Raw genomic sequence first — 15,222 nt, forward strand, 5'->3', positions numbered from 1 at the left:
CTGTGTCCTCTCCCGTTGCGGAGCACGGGCTCCGGACGCACAGGCTCAGCGGCCATGGCTCACGGGCCCAGCCGCTCCGCGGCATGTGGGATCCTCCCGGACCAGGGCACGAACCCGTGTCCCCTGCATGGGCAGGCAGACTCTCAACCACTGCGCCACCAGGGAAGCCCCCCTATATATTTCTAATAAAAATGAAATTTAAGAATAATACTTATGGGAGACCATTTTGTTTTAGTATCTCATGTTAAAATTTACTTCTGTGCATGTGTTGTTACACACACACACACACAAAAGACCCTAGAGGAATATACATACTAAACATTAGTTAATGGTCGTCATCTTGGCAAGGGGGTTACCTACTCCCTGGTCAATTTATGTCTCATCTTGTTTTTGTGTGTGGTCATCCTGGCTGAGGGAAGTCGGAGGCAGTGCTGGTGAAGACTGGCCATGGTGGTAAGAGGTTCATGAAGGCACCAGAATAGTAGTAGCTGAGCCTTGAAAGGATGGGGCTTGGATACCGCAGGGGAGTGGAGAGGGCATCTGGATTGGCCAATAGCCTAGGCAAAGGTCTGGTTTGAGCAGGATGACTGTGCTGTGGGGGAAGAGCTGGAAGAGTCTCCAAGGCACAGAGTACGGGGACAAGGTCCAGTTAGGGCCCTTGGTGCTAAGAGCATGAGGGGCTTAGTCTCCTAAGGATAGGCAGAACTCCTCCTTCAGAACAAGGTGGTTTCCCGGCTGGCCAGTTACCTGGATAGTATAATTCGTTGTTTTCTGCAGAAAAAGCTATGGTTTAGGGGGAACTGATCTCAAAACTGCAGTTGGGTGGCATCTGAGCCTCCTGGGCCTGCATCAGGTCCTGCCAGGCTGAGAGGGGCCAACAACACAGGCTGAAATCTAGTCTGAGTTGTCCCCCGCTTTTGCATTTGTGTGTGTCTCCTCTCTCTTGGACTTCCTGACAAGCCGACCTCCCCTCTCCGTGCCAGAGGGACCTTGGCCTCTGGTGACCACTGCCCCCTGTCCATCACTGCCCCCTGCCCCTTTCTCATGCCTCAGGGGTAAGGACAAAGTCTGACCTGGTTGCCTCCAGCTTGCCTTCCTCAGCTCAGGAAGGACAAAGGGGGGTGGAGGTGTTTATATTCTGGTAACTCATACATCTGGGCTGACCTGCCACGGAGGTCTTCATTTAAGTGACGTTAAACAACCTAATGAATGATGACTTTGCTGATAGTTTCTCAAAAGTGCAGAAGCTTTTCATATACATTTGTTTCCTATATTAGTCTTAGGTAAAAGGAGAGGGCATAATGTTTACAGTTAATTTTAAAATGTTATCATATTATATTAATGCATATGCAGTTTCAGATGTCTGGTTTTGGTTGACTAAGTAAATAAATCAAAGTTACAGTCCTCCTGACAATCATTAGAAAAGTTGGGAAAAATATAAAAAGGATCTTCTTGAAGGCATCAGGGAGTTAACAAGATATTGAAAAATTACTTGTGAAGGATCCAGGGAGGGTGGAAACTCAGAGGTGGGCCAGGTCTTTGGGCTGTTTCTTCCACTAGGGACTTTGTGGGGCTAAGGAAATAGAGATTAGTATACAGGGTCCCCCCAAAGTAAGGGAGAACCCTGAGAAGTTGGAACACAAGACAGCACACCCTAGGGGAAAGAGTGAATCAGGCCTCAGCAATCCTGGTTATCGAACAATTGTCTCTCAACTGCAGATCCAGCCTTTTGTTATTCTCTGCTCTGTGAGGCTGGGGCTTGAACTCTTGAAACCACATTTCCTAGCCGCCCAGCTGGCTTCCTATTACATTCTGCCAGTAGGAGTTACCAGAGAAAGGGAGATGGAAAGACAGGAGAGGAAAACAGGAATGTCTCCCTCATTTTTTTTGTGTTTATGTCAGTGCGGCTCCAGCAGTGGCAGTTGGCTGCGAGCTCCAACTTCTTCTGGCCATCATTGAGCAGCCCTGCCATGCCCATTCAGAACACCTGTACCGACTGAGCAGAGCCTTAGAGACCTTAGAGGTCTGAGCGCCAGCAACACAGGGCCCTTCTATAAGCTTCTATCTTCTAGTAACCTCCACCTCTTCCCATTTCCCCCTAATTGGACTCTGAGCTGGATCAGCTCATATTGGAAGGCTCTGAAATGGGATTAAGGTGATCTCGGAGTGCTGCTCAATCCATCCAAAAGAAGTCAAGCAAGAAGACAACAGGTGAAACAAATAGAAAGCAATGTTAGAACTTTCTGAGTAACAGTTCAGAGACCAGCCAACTTGGACCCTGAGGCAAGAGGAAAAATGTGTACTTCTATACACATTATAAATGTATTTTTTTAATTTTATTTTTATTTATTTATTTATTTATTTTTGGCTGTGTTGGGTCTTCGTTTCTGTGCATGGACTTTCTCTAGTTGCGGCGAGCAGGGGCCACTCTTCATCGCTATTTATTTATTTTTGGCTGTGTTGGGTCTTCGTTTCTGTGCATGGACTTTCTCTAGTTGCGGCGATCAGGGGCCACTCTTCATCGCGGTGCGCGGGCCTCTCACTGTCGCGGCCTCTAGTGTTGCGGAGCACAGGCTCCAGACACGCAGGCTCAGTAGTTGTGGCTCACGGGCCTAGTTGCTCGGCGGCATGTGGGATCTTCCCAGACCAAGGCTCGAACCCATGTCCCCTGCATTGGCAGGCAGATTCTCAACCACTGCACCACCAGGGAAGCCCATAAATGTATTTTTTAATGGTTAGTTTTTCCAGAATATTAAAATAGTTGAAAAAAATGGAAGAACTTAAAAGTAGGTGTATTAAAACTCACAACACTATTTTATGTTTCCATATTTTACTTATACTCAAACCAGAATTATAATTTTATTTCCCTGGCTTTAATGGAAGCACACTCATGAATAATATTTTCAAAACCTGCTTCTTTGCTTAGTTCATTTTCTATTGATAGATTGAATGTTTGACAATTTCTCTTGACCAAGTGACATTCTTCAGTAATTTTTTAAAATAACTGCAGCTTACTGAGACTTCTATTGCAGGATGCCACCATAACTAGTATAGCTAAAAATTTTTTCAAGGCTATCCCCAAATTTGGATACACTTCCACTGAGCAAAATATGTGAATCAATTTTAGAAGATCCAAACACAATGCTGATTTTATACTACAAAGCGTCAATGTTGCGTGTTTCTTAAAACCGTCAGTTGGAATTTCTATATGACTTAAAATTTCAGAATATGTAGCAGGCAAGTCAGTGGCTGCTTTTGACAAATCAGATGTATTCATAGAACATAACTTTTCTCCAGTTAAAAATTCAAAATCCGAAGACTGTTTAAATTTTCATACCTCCATTTCAAACGTGAAATTAGGACACCTATAATCTGCTTAGTTTCTATTTGATATGCACGTTCCCATAATAATGGATATTCCCATTAGGTGGTTTGTATATTTCGAATTTCTCTCCTTTTGTTGGTCCAAAAATGTATTTACTTTCCTTCATTGTTAAAAAAAAATATGTATTTTATTTTGGCTGCATTGGGTCTTCGTTGCTGCACGCGGGCTTTCTCTAGTTGTGGTGAGTGGGGGTTACTCTTCGTTGCGGTGTGAGGGCTTCTCATTGTGGTGGCTTCTCTTGCTGCGGAGCACGGGCTCTAGGCGTGCGGGCTTCAGTAGTTGTGGTGCACCGGCTTAGTTGCTCCGCGGCATGTGGGATCTTCCTGGACCAGGGCCCGAACCCGTGTCCCCTGCATTGGCAGGCAGATTCTTAACCACTGTGCCACCAGGGAAGCCCACCTTCCTTCATTTTTGAAGAATATTTTCACTGGCCACAGAATTCAACATTGGTACTTACTTTCATCAAACTAAAAATGTTCCACTGTGTGTGGATTTCCATTATTTCTGTTGAAAATTCAGTTGTAAGTTTTATTGTTGTTACACAAGTTAATGTGATTTTTTTTTTTTTTTTTTTTTTTGGCTGCACCTCGTGGCTTGCAGGATCTTAGTTTCTCGAGCAGGGATTGAACCCGGGCCCCAGCAGTGAAAGCACCAAGTCCTAACCACTGGACAACCAGGGAATTCCCTAATGTGATTTGTTTTAATATGACACCTTTTCTTTTTCTTTTAACATCTTTATTGGAGTATAATTGCTTTACAATGGTGTGTTAGTTTCTGCTTTATGACAAAGTGAATCAGCTATACATATACATATATCCCCATATCTCTTCCCTCTAGCATCTCCCTCCCTCCCACCCCTCCATCCCACCGAGCTGATTATAACAGCTTTTAAGATAATCTTTGGGGGAATTCCCTGGTGGTCCAGTGGTTAGGACTCCGCATTCTCCTTACTGAAGGCAAGGGTTCAGTTCCTGGTCGGGAAACTAAAATCCCACAAACCGCACAGCATGGCAAAAAAAAAAAACCCCAAAAACAAAAAACAAACTTTGGTCTTTGGCTCCTTGAAGTTTGATTTTTTTTTTTTCTGTTAAGTTTGATTTTGAAATGCATTTGGTGTTATTATGAATAGTGCTGCTATAAATATTATTTCATATACCTTTTTATGGAACTGGGGAACATATGTATGCATTCCTCTTGGATATATAGCTGGGATGAAATTGCTCAGCCAATGGGATATGTGTAGATTGTTAGTATTAACTATTATATTTTATTAGTCATTATCTTTTTTTATCATGTTATTTATTATTATTACCTCTCATTATTTTTAAAATAAACTTATTTATTTTATTTTATTTATTTATTTTTGACTGCGTTGGGTCTTCATTGCTGCACATGGGCTTTCTCTAGCTGCGGCGAGCGGGGGCCACTCCCCGCTGCAGTGCGTGGGCTTCTCAGTGTGGCAGCCTCTCCCATTGCAGAGCATGGGCTCTAGGTACGCGGGGCTCAGTAGTTGTGGCATGCTGGCTCTAGAGTGAGGCTCAGTAGTTGTGGCGCACGGGCTTAGTTGCTCCGCGGCATGTTGGATCTTCCCGGACCATGGCTCGAACCCGTGTCCCCTGCATTGGCAGGTGGATTCTTAACCACTGCGCCACCAGGGAAGCCCTACCTCTCATTATTAACTCAATGTATTAACTCAATTTTGGCTATAATTAGTGCAGTTGCTATTATCATTAATGAACTGGGGGAAGATGAGGTGGTTGTCTAAGTAGCCTGAACCGATTAGAGAGGAAGTCCCTGAGGAACAGGGGAAGAGGTATGCCCACATCCAGAGCAGTCTAACCAGTGGAGGTCCATGGCCCATTAAGTAGCCTGAGATTGTGGGCTCTGTCCAAATAGGTACAAAGATCATTTGTGATCTAGGAATGTTCTCTTCTTGGGCATCTGAATCAGAATTCCCTGAAAGATCCCCAGGTGGTACTCAGTGGGTCAGGATGTGGATTGAGGTGAGCTACACAGAGGAAACCGAGTAAGGTCCACCCTCCCGCAGCCAGAGCCACCCACTGTCTTCTTCCAGTGCTGAGCCAAGCCACCTGGGTTTCCTCAGGCCACTGCCAACAGGTCTTCCTTGAGTATCCGGTGTCTAAACTGCAGGGTCCCCCACCACACCCCAGTATTGGGAGACTGCACCACAGACCCCACCACGGAGAAGGACACTCGTGCTGATTCCATTTCTAAAGGATTTATTTTCAGGAAATGTTTGTGCTCGCAGGCAAGGAAACTTTGTGGGGTATCTGTGGCTGCCAAGGTGACATCTGGCAGGATTAACTGGATCACCAGAGCCAAACAATGAGGACTGGGAAGGCAGCAATAACTGTGAGGCCTGGCCCATGTGGCGGCAAGATTTTGAGAATGACCACTTAGGTGACAAAATGGGATTCCCACGAACCGCAGCTCTGGTTAGTTTCTGGTCTGGAGACAGGTCCTCTCTCTGATGCAGACGTGGGAGGACGGAGCGGCAAGAGCTGCCCAGCTGCTCATCTGGGAACTCATCCTCCAAGGGACTTTGTCCCTCGTTCTCCTCCCGTACCTGGAGGCGGCAGTCAGCGGGCAGCACCTCTCACAGCACCCCCACGTACACCTGCTCAGACCACCTGCTCAGAGCTACTCTTTTGCCCAGCCCAGCATACCTGTTCCACCTGTGTGAAGACCCGCCACACGTTTCCTCGAAGCACATCCGAGAGCTCTTCCTCACTCCAGCCACGCCCCAGCAACTCCTCTATCAGTACTGGGTATATGGACACGTCCTCCAGCCCCTGTGGGAACCTGTGTGGCCGCCAGCCAGGCAGCTATTGGGCCTCAGACCTGTTCCCTGGTCCCGAGTCAGAACCAAAGCCCCATGTGTCCAGGGTCCACTGAACCCCAGCCCTGGTGAGATATGGAAAATGGAGACTTGGAGAGAGTAAATGATTCACTCCTGCTCTTCATCCTTCAGAGGAAGGCCCCCAAAGCGCCTCGACTATTCATCAAAAGTCATTGAATTGTACTGTTAAGATCTATGTCTTTCACTGAATGCAATTTTTGCCTCCATTTATAAAGAGAAGAAAAGCTTTTTAAGAACTGGGTTGACCCCCCCCTCTGCATGCACAGACCCAACTGCAGGCAGAGAAGATGGTCAGCCCAGCCCAGACTTTGCTAAGAGTCTGCTCAGAGGCCGTGGGTCTGCTGGCACTGGATGGGTGCAGATGCTGGGCAGATGAGCTCTGTGTGGTGTTTTAGACAAATATGATGACCTAGAGTAGGGCCAAACAGACAGGAGAGCCCAGGAAGCAGACCCTGGGAGAGCGGAGATACCAGTTGGGCCAGCACACCTGAGGCTATGGTCAAGGCCATGAGGACCACAGTGTTGTGGGCACGGTGGCTGTGAAAGCCCCACTGCTGCCCAGCCAGCCCGAGACAAGCCACGGGGAAGCACTCACCGGCCAGCCCCGTCATAATCTCTGCCAATCCCGATGAACTTGCATCCAGTGTCTGCCCTGATGTGGTCGAAGTGATCTGAAGAATGGAAAGTCAGCAGTGTGGGGCTTCCAGGTCAGGGGTGGTGGTGATGACTGGCCTCTGTTGATTCCCCTTTTTGCAGGCTGTAGTCCAAACAGGCCAGTTCCTTCATGGCCTGGCACCGAGAGTACCAACTAGAGGGCCCTGAGGTTTGATCTGAAGTGATCCCAGCTGGCTCTAGACTGGACTTCAGATTTGGGGTGGACCCCAGAGCCCCCTGTTTGGGCCATTTCCCACCCAAGATTCACCCTGCCTCCCAGTCTCCTTGAGAACCTGTGGGGGCTCCTTTCCCCGGGTGCGGAGGATGAGCGAGGAACAAGAGTACAACTGATGAAGACCCCAGAGACCTAAGGAGCTGTCCAGTCCCTTGGCCAGAGGTAGGGGCAGTGCGCTTTAGGAGCCCCTGCAGAGACACAGGTGGGCAGCACCCGGGCTCTGTGTCTGACAGCCTCCCTGATAGCCATCAGTATCGCAGTTTTGATTCTGTGGCTCCAGTTCCACATGGCACCAAGGTGCTGTGTACCGTCCATTATTGGGATTTTGGGAGGTGTGCCTATTGCCAACAGGTGGGTCAAACCACTAGTGCTCTTCTGAAGTCCTCCCCAGATTTGGAGCCAGCTTCAGCTCCAAATCAGAGTTTTCAGAGAGCCCAGGGTGAGGCTCACCTGCCACAGCAGACACGTTGGCTAACGGGTTGCACTGCAGCACCCGCATGGACAAGGTCACCATCACGATGCCACCGTTCTTCTTCTGCAGGGGCGGACCGGTGGACAGTCAGCTTGACCCCCAGCACAGCCACCTGCCTGTTCACTCTCTCGGCCCCTGTGAGGAAGGTGTGTAGCCAGACCACAGCCCTGGCTTTGAGGTCAGAGTCGTCTCCTCTCTGGGTTTGTGTGAATGGAGGAGCCACAACCCTGGTCTGGGTGGTGTCTTGGCCCTGGGTTTCCAGGTTTGGAGGAGTATCTTACCACCTAGACCCCCACCTAGGGCTCAAGAGTTCCGGGGCTGTGGACCGTGGGTTTTGGGGGCAGAAGATATTTAACCTGGGGTTTGAGGAAATTGAGGGACAAGAGGCTCAGGTTCAAGGGCTCCTGGTTTGAACCTCTTGCCTTAGGTTTGAGGGCCAGGGCAGTCTCTCACCAGAAGCTGCAGGATACCATCAGGAACATTCCGAGTGTTCTTGCACACACCCCGGGCAGCTGAGTGGGAGCAGATGACAGGTGCCTGTGACACTTCTAGGGCTCGCCGTGCCACAGCATCCGAGACATGGAACAAGTCCACCATTCTGCCACCACCTTCTGCAGGGACGGGATGGGGAGAGGGCATGGGGAGAGGGCATCAGGGCTGCATTTATCTTGTGTGCATTTATCTGTAGGGAACAGGCGGGGCTGTACATTCATGTGGGGCAGGGTATGGAACCCGGGTCCTTACGTCGCCAAAGCTGGTCAGCCGACTGACATTGCTGTAGAAGGGGTGGATACCCTTTGCTGAGCTCTGTGCCCTGCAGGATGGCCAGGAGGCAGTCTGACTGGTGGCCATGACTTGGCTACAAGAGCCTAGAAAGAGGTTCTGTCGAACCATCTACACCTGCAACTCCCTGGTGCAAGAGGAGGGACCCAAACTGGGCTGTGCCTGGAAGTAAGAGGGCCCTTCTGGGGATTCAGTCTTGTTCTGAAAGCCTCCATTCCCCTCCCCAGCCCAGGTTCAGGGCCGGATCCCAGGGGTAAACTTGCTTTGGGCCCCAGCGTGATCTTGGGCAGATCCCTGCCTCACTGGGCCCTTACCATCTGCACTGTGCTCACCAGGGCGTGTTGCAGGTGTGGGTGAGTGTCACGTAGCGCACACCCAGGGCCTAGAAGGTACGCAAGATGGAGAGGCTACTGTCCAGTGAGTGGCCGCCCTCCACACCAATGAGGCAAGCCAACTTCCGGGTATTGTTGAGAGCTGGGGGCAGGTAGGTCAGATGATCATTTTCAGAGGCAGGTGTAGCTTACTGAAGTCCCTAACACCTACCACCACCAGTCTGTTTACCTTTGTTTTTTTTTTTTTCGGCCGTGCCGCGCAGCATGAGGGCTCTTATTTCCCCCACCGGGGATCAAACCCGAGCCCCCTGCAGTGGAAGTGTGGAGTCTTAACCTCTGGACTACCAGGGACGTCCCCCGTCTACCTTTAACTGAGGTCACAAGTTCCAGCTCAGAATAGGAGGCACATATGAGGCGGATGAGGTCAATTTGCTCCAGGGTGAGGGGCACAGCATCCCGTTCGTGGGTCTGGCATGGGACGTGGGCTGACCAGAACTGAGGGAAGGCCAGGGCTTAGTTTGGGCTTTGGAACTCCTTGGGCTTCTCATAGCCTCATCAGCTGGCACAGCACTCACTGTGCCCAGAAGTCACCTGTAATGCGTTGCTTTTTCTGTGGTACTTGGATGCCCGTCAGGTTGGCTCACTGTGACCCCTGTAGCCCCCAGCATCCATGGAATGGCACTTTCTAGGTCACTATGGTAACTTAGTTCCAATGTGACTAACCTGTGGTCTCTGAGGCCCCCAAACTGCCCCACATTCCCCAGCAGCCATGGTGGCACATTGTGTGTCCGTTTGGTACCTGGGCACCCACGAGACCGTCTTTCAGCCTGTCCAAGCTGGTCTGGCCATGGCTGAAATTGCGCAGATTAACATCCTGGAGCCCATTGTGGTAAAACTGCCTCAGGACCAGGGGCATGTCGTTGTGGCTGGGGGGAGGTCAAGGCAAATGGGTGGGCTCCTTAGGTCTTGGCATCAGGCAGGACACATTGCCTGGCCTGGGCCAGCCTGGGGGTCCCCCACCTCACACTGTCACACAGACTATACTAGGAGCAGCTGAGGCCTGGGCTGAAGGGTTCCCACGAGGGAGGGGATGACAGAGAAGGGGAAAGGCATCCCTAGATGATGGAGAGGACATCCAGGGGTGGTGTGAAGGAGGCTCCCCACTAGCTCTGCATGCTCCGGACCTCCTCCCCTGCCCAGGGCCAGGCTAGGCCCCCACCGGCCCCCAGCAGCCCGCACACACTGCAGTCACACGTCCCCAAGCGGGAAGTCCCGCATCAGGGCCCGCGTGCGCTCCCGCGGACTTGGGGTGCTGGAGGTGCCCGGCATGGTGTGCACACGGGTTACCGGCCGCAGCAGCAGACCCAGCAGGAGCAGCAGACACAGCAGAGGCCGCTGGCTAAGTGCGCGGGGACCTTCCTTCGAGGTCCCCGGGCTGCAAGCTGCGCAGGGCCAGGCAGGCAGGCAGAGGCAGGTCTGAGAGGGGCGGGCGATGGGGTTCTACCCGTCGACACAGGCCACCCAGCGGCGCGGCCTCGCGAGAGCGGCGGGGTGAGGGAGGGGATACAGAGTCACAGGACCCTGCGACCCGTGTGCGGAGAGCCGCGATCCGCGAAGCCCCGCAGCCACAGGGCGGCACTGCCCTCCCGGCCCCTGCTCAGAGGCAGCTCCCGCGGGCTAAGCTGGCCTCTGCTGAGAGCCCACTCGCCTCCCATCGAGGGTGCCCTCCGCCCCCGCCCCTCTTCCCACTCCCACTGCTCCGCGGGGGCGCCCTAGGTTGCTCTCCCCCGCCTCTAACCTTCTTGTCCAAGCTGGGGTGCTTCTCTCAGAGGGCCACCTTCAGCCCGAGGCCTCCCGGGAGCACACCTCGTCCCCATCTGCCTGCAGCCGGCCCCGCCCACCCCGAGGGCTGCGTGCGAGTGTCTCTGTGGCCACAAGTGCTGTGGTCTCCCGGTTTCCCGGTACTGGGCCATGGGGGCTGGTGTGGGGGAAGAGATAGTTTCTGGAAATGGCGGGGGGTGTAACCTTGTGAGCTCTGGATTCAGGAAGGGGCCCTCTGCCCCCGACCTTCTCTCTCCACCTACTTGACTCCCCAGCCTGCATGACCATTCTCTGGGGACTTCAACCAGCACCTGGGAACTATCAGGAACCTCCCCCACTTCTGTCAGCCAGCCTCAGGAAAGAGCGCCCTCAGGAGTTGCTACACCTCCCCAGGACCTGAATAGAGGGACTTTTGGGATGTGAACTGAACAACCTTCTGGGGAGAGTCAGCGACCCTTTTACTCAACAGAGCAGGAACCCAGTCAGTAGGCTATTTGAGTGGAAGGAAATGACGTCATTTCCATGGCAGCAGAGCCCCCACCGCAGCAACCTTCCTACCAGAGCTGCTGGCTGACCTTCTGGTCAGGATCCCTCCTACCTCAGCGTGGAAGGCCCGGCCTCGTGGAGAAGTATAGGTTCTGAGGAAAGACCTGGCACCTGGGTTCTGCTGCTACACTTGCCTTATCTCGTGGCCCCTGTGGCTCTAGCTTTCCCAGAAACCTCAAGGGCTAAGTGCCTGTGCTTGGTCAGGGGCCGCACGCCATTCCCCATTTCCAGCCTCAGGCCCTCCCCCTAGCTGCCTCCTCTTGGCTCCACAAACACACACACACACACACACACACACACACACACACACACACACACACACACACACTGGGGATGTGCCTTCTCACAGAAGCTCAACCACTGAGATGCTTTAGGGACTGTGCCCAAACTCCTTCATCCCCAGCCTCTCAAGTTTTTGCCCTGATCCCTGGCACCCCCTGGAGCTGTTCCACCTTTGGAACCTTTCCCGGGTGGCAGGAGTGCCTAGCACAGGGGTAGTGACCTAAGTCTGAGCACTGGCGACCCTAGAAATCTGTTACTGAAAAACATTTTATTGAGCAGTAGGGGACCCCACTGGGCACAGAAAGGGCTGGGAATAAAGGAGCATGTGAACCTCGGGGCAGGGTGCGTGCTGCTTGACTCTCCATCCTGTTCTTGCTTCAGGGAGCAGGTATTCCTGGGTCTCTCTATCCTGCCTCCTGAGACCCCAGGCAGGAGGCTCTTTGGGAAGCCACAGATTGCTGCTTTCAGTTTCAAAAAGCCCAGCTCCCCCTTGGTTTGTGGTGGTGGCTGCTGACAATGGCTCAGGGCAGGAGCCCAGGTGGTAGACTGCTAAGGCTTCTCTGCACCCTGTCTCTGCTCCTGCATCCTCCTCGGCTCGCAGAGTGCAGACTTTTCTTTCTTCAGCTCACAAAGGGGCCCCTGAGGATTGAGCAGAGGAACGTCAGGTTTTCTTCCAGGCCAGCTTCAGCCCTGGAATGTTCAGGGCAGACTCTCATTTCAAACCTCAGTTTCTGAGGCTCCTTGCTTATGGCCATTTAGTGTGGAAGGAGGCTCCTGGCTGGGGAAGGCTCAGACAGAACGACGCAAGTTCTAATCTGTGGCAGTGGGCAGTGGGGGGGCGGGGGGGGTCACTGCAGAAAGAGGCATTCGCTGCCTTAGGCAGTTAAACCATTGCTCTCTCTTCAAGATGGCTCAGCCAGCAAGATTCTGTGGGGTCCGCCTTCTGGCACCATGCTACAATCGCCGGATTTTGGGTCTGGAGCAACCAAGATCTTCGTCCGACTCTTCCGGAGCGTGCTTTCTCTTGGGAGCACGCCTGGGGGACTGGCTTCTCTGCTTCACCCTTTGTTGGCGTGGCCAAAGGAACATCCCCGTAGGCCCGGTAGCCACCAACCAGGCAGTATGTCTCCCCATGCCAGCCCAAGTGCGTTTCTCCACACCCTCGGTAGAGGACATGGTAGGGACCAGGTGTAGGAGGAGAAACGGGAGCCACTGCTGCTGCAAAGAAAATCAGAACTGATCAGTCACTTGTGCTGTACACAGTGTCCTGCCAGAATTTCCCTCTCTCATGTGTCTCCCAGTTTCTGGCTGAAGACCTTTAATCTACTTGACGTCCAAAACACAGCCTTGGCCCATCACCTCTATGAGTCCCTAGAGAAGGGACACTGGCTTCAATAGCAATTCCTAGAGCCTATGGCTGCAGCAGATAGGAAGTCTCTTCACCGTTTCCAGAGAAAACAGTAGAACCCGAAAGTAATTGCAATCAATGATCCTCTCCATCTCTCCCTTCCACAACAGAGAAAACATTTCTTGAAGTCTGTCACTTCTGAGGCTTTAATGGAAATGCCTTTCAATGTTTGGAAAAGAATAATCTAATATAAATTGGTTAAGAACACCTCCCACCTTGGCAACCCCTCTTGGGCCCCATTTATACTGCCTGTTTCAACCACACTGAACTCTAGCCCTCTGATACTTTTATCTAGATTAGAACAAGGCCAAATACTGAGGCAGAGTGGTCAGGAGACTCAGAACCGGAGACTCAGAACCGGGTTCTGGGTACCATGTCTAGGCTCACATCAACCCAGCCTCCTGGAACACCATCTCCTCAGCACTCCAGTCTCACTAGCACCTCATCTCCCCCCACCCCGTTGGTTCTTGCGGTCTTCTCATGAATATGGCACCACCCTCTCCCCTAGTACTCCGCAGCTCAGTATGGGATGTGTCTGAGGGGACTGATATAGATGTATACATGACAGCACAGAGGTGCCTGGGTTTGAAGGTGCGGTTCAAGAGTGGCCCTTTTCCTCAAACTGCTCCATTTACCAATTGCCAACAAAAATGCACCTGTCTTTTGCTAAGAGGCCGATCAGGAAAGGGTCTGAATGGAAGCATCCTGTAGCCCAAAGGGGAAGGCTACATTTATAAAGATCAGAACCGTCCTTCACTCTTGTTCAGGGATGACCTTTCACTTGTCCTCAGCAGTGAGCACTGTGGGTCCCTGAAGGTGTCCCGGGTCACTGGTATTAGTTACAGCTGGGAAAGTGCTCAGGTGTATGTGCTGGGCAAGCTCCACAGAAACATGTGGCAGCCAGGTGAGGTTGTGTGTACACCATGCTTCTTGTACAGATGCCCGGTCCCGGTGTACCCGCTGCACTGCCCACCCAGGGAACAGAGGACAGGTTAGAGTAAATATAGATGATCCAGTCAGAGAGTCTCTCTCAGACAACCAAAGAGTTTGGTATCTGGTGGAGAATTGGTAGGGAAGTTTCTCTGAGGGCAACACGTTTCCATAGTTACCCTACCATGGAAACTGTGAGAAGGCCTGTGAGGTCATCACTACCCAGTGAAGTCATAATAAGGAACCTGTGACTTGGGGGGCAGGCTTCAGGAGGAGGGGCAGTTTTGTGGAGGAGAGCAGGGTGGAGGCACAGGTACTCTGCCTGGCCCCTCACACCTGGGCCTCCCCACCCATGCCCTAGTCTAGCAGACACCCCACGTGGGGCGTGCCGGTGGGTTGGCACAGCCCCAGGGGCCACAGGAGGGCAAGAGAGACCCACATTCTGAGATTGGCTTGAGAGGCAAGATGAACGTTAAGAGACAGCTAGGTTGTATGGCACTGACCCTAAGAGGCAGAGATTTGTGTGGACTGGGGAATCAGGGAAGGCTCCTTGGCAGTGGGCCTGAAGGACAAGTGACATTTGGACCCATGGGGAAGAGAGGGAAGACATTCCAGTTTGGAAGAATAAAAGCAAAGACACACTCTTCTCGACCTTGTCCTGCCCCAAATATAACTTCATAGAACCCTCACATTTTTACAACTGAGGGCTTAAAAACACCAAGAGGTTAAGGGACCTACCCAGTGTTACACAGGTAGTGAAGAGGTGTTCTGCTCAATGGTTAGGTTCATGTTGGGGCTCCGGATTTACAGCTGATAGGAATGTGAGGACAAGCTCATGCCATTTCAAACATTTCCAAGTGTTACTGAGAGAGATGTTAAAGGTGCAAAATGAGGGTGCTGAATGACCTCACAAAGTGGCAATGGTGGGCCCATTTTAATATGAAATTCAAAACAAATTCATGACAAAAGGACATAATACAAAATGACAACATAATCATTACACTCCCCTCTCCCCTAGAAGTAAAAATCATTAGAATCCTCTCTCTCCACCATGAAAGGATGAGACAAAGGCTCAGAAGCAGCTCCCGTGAAAAACATGGTCAACACTGTGAAGAGGTGTTACTAAGACGATTTGGTCCGACTCAGAGAAGGAAAGGGACAACTCTGCCCTTAGCCAGATCCGGCCCACAGGAAGGAACCACATTTGGGGCAGCCTTCGATAGTGTGGCAATGACAGAGAACCTTCTTTAGGAGGGGACTCCCTGTTGCCGACCTTGAAAAGCAAAGATGGGACATTCGTTTACTGGGGCTACTGCAGAGGGGATGTGCCCAGGAGGTAGAGACTGCTTGGACTACCATTTTAGAGGTTGGGCCACCCTGGTTGAGAAACACAGCACCTTGTATTCCTAAACTGCTTGAATCAGCGGGTGCACATTAGGACAGACGAAGTCAGGCCTCATTGGAGCAGACTGCCTTTGGGAGTGGTAGAAGGT

At 51.7% G+C, this 15,222-nt stretch overlaps 2 protein-coding genes across 2 annotated transcripts; both read right to left on the bottom strand.

Annotated features, from left to right (window-relative positions):
• Positions 1-5,485: 5,485 nt before the first annotated feature.
• On the bottom strand, positions 5,486-10,457 carry LOC102973686 (dipeptidase 2). Its single transcript, XM_024125166.1, is given in 13 exon segments — positions 5,486-5,566; positions 5,832-5,972; positions 6,073-6,208; positions 6,862-6,937; positions 7,606-7,690; positions 8,081-8,232; positions 8,235-8,238; positions 8,372-8,441; positions 8,743-8,884; positions 9,108-9,237; positions 9,542-9,668; positions 9,995-10,184; positions 10,331-10,457. Coding segments are annotated over 13 exon segments (1,461 nt in total).
• A 1,720-nt stretch (positions 10,458-12,177) lies between these two features.
• Positions 12,178-14,083, bottom strand: DPEP2NB (DPEP2 neighbor). The gene is given in 4 exon segments (XM_055078916.1): positions 12,178-12,435; positions 12,437-12,609; positions 13,757-13,826; positions 14,066-14,083. Coding segments are annotated over 4 exon segments (393 nt in total). The 3' UTR covers positions 12,178-12,303.
• Between the last annotated feature and the right edge of the window lie 1,139 nt (positions 14,084-15,222).

This window comes from Physeter macrocephalus, chromosome 17, assembly GCF_002837175.3.
Source record: "Physeter macrocephalus isolate SW-GA chromosome 17, ASM283717v5, whole genome shotgun sequence".
Lineage (NCBI taxonomy): Eukaryota > Metazoa > Chordata > Mammalia > Artiodactyla > Physeteridae > Physeter > Physeter macrocephalus.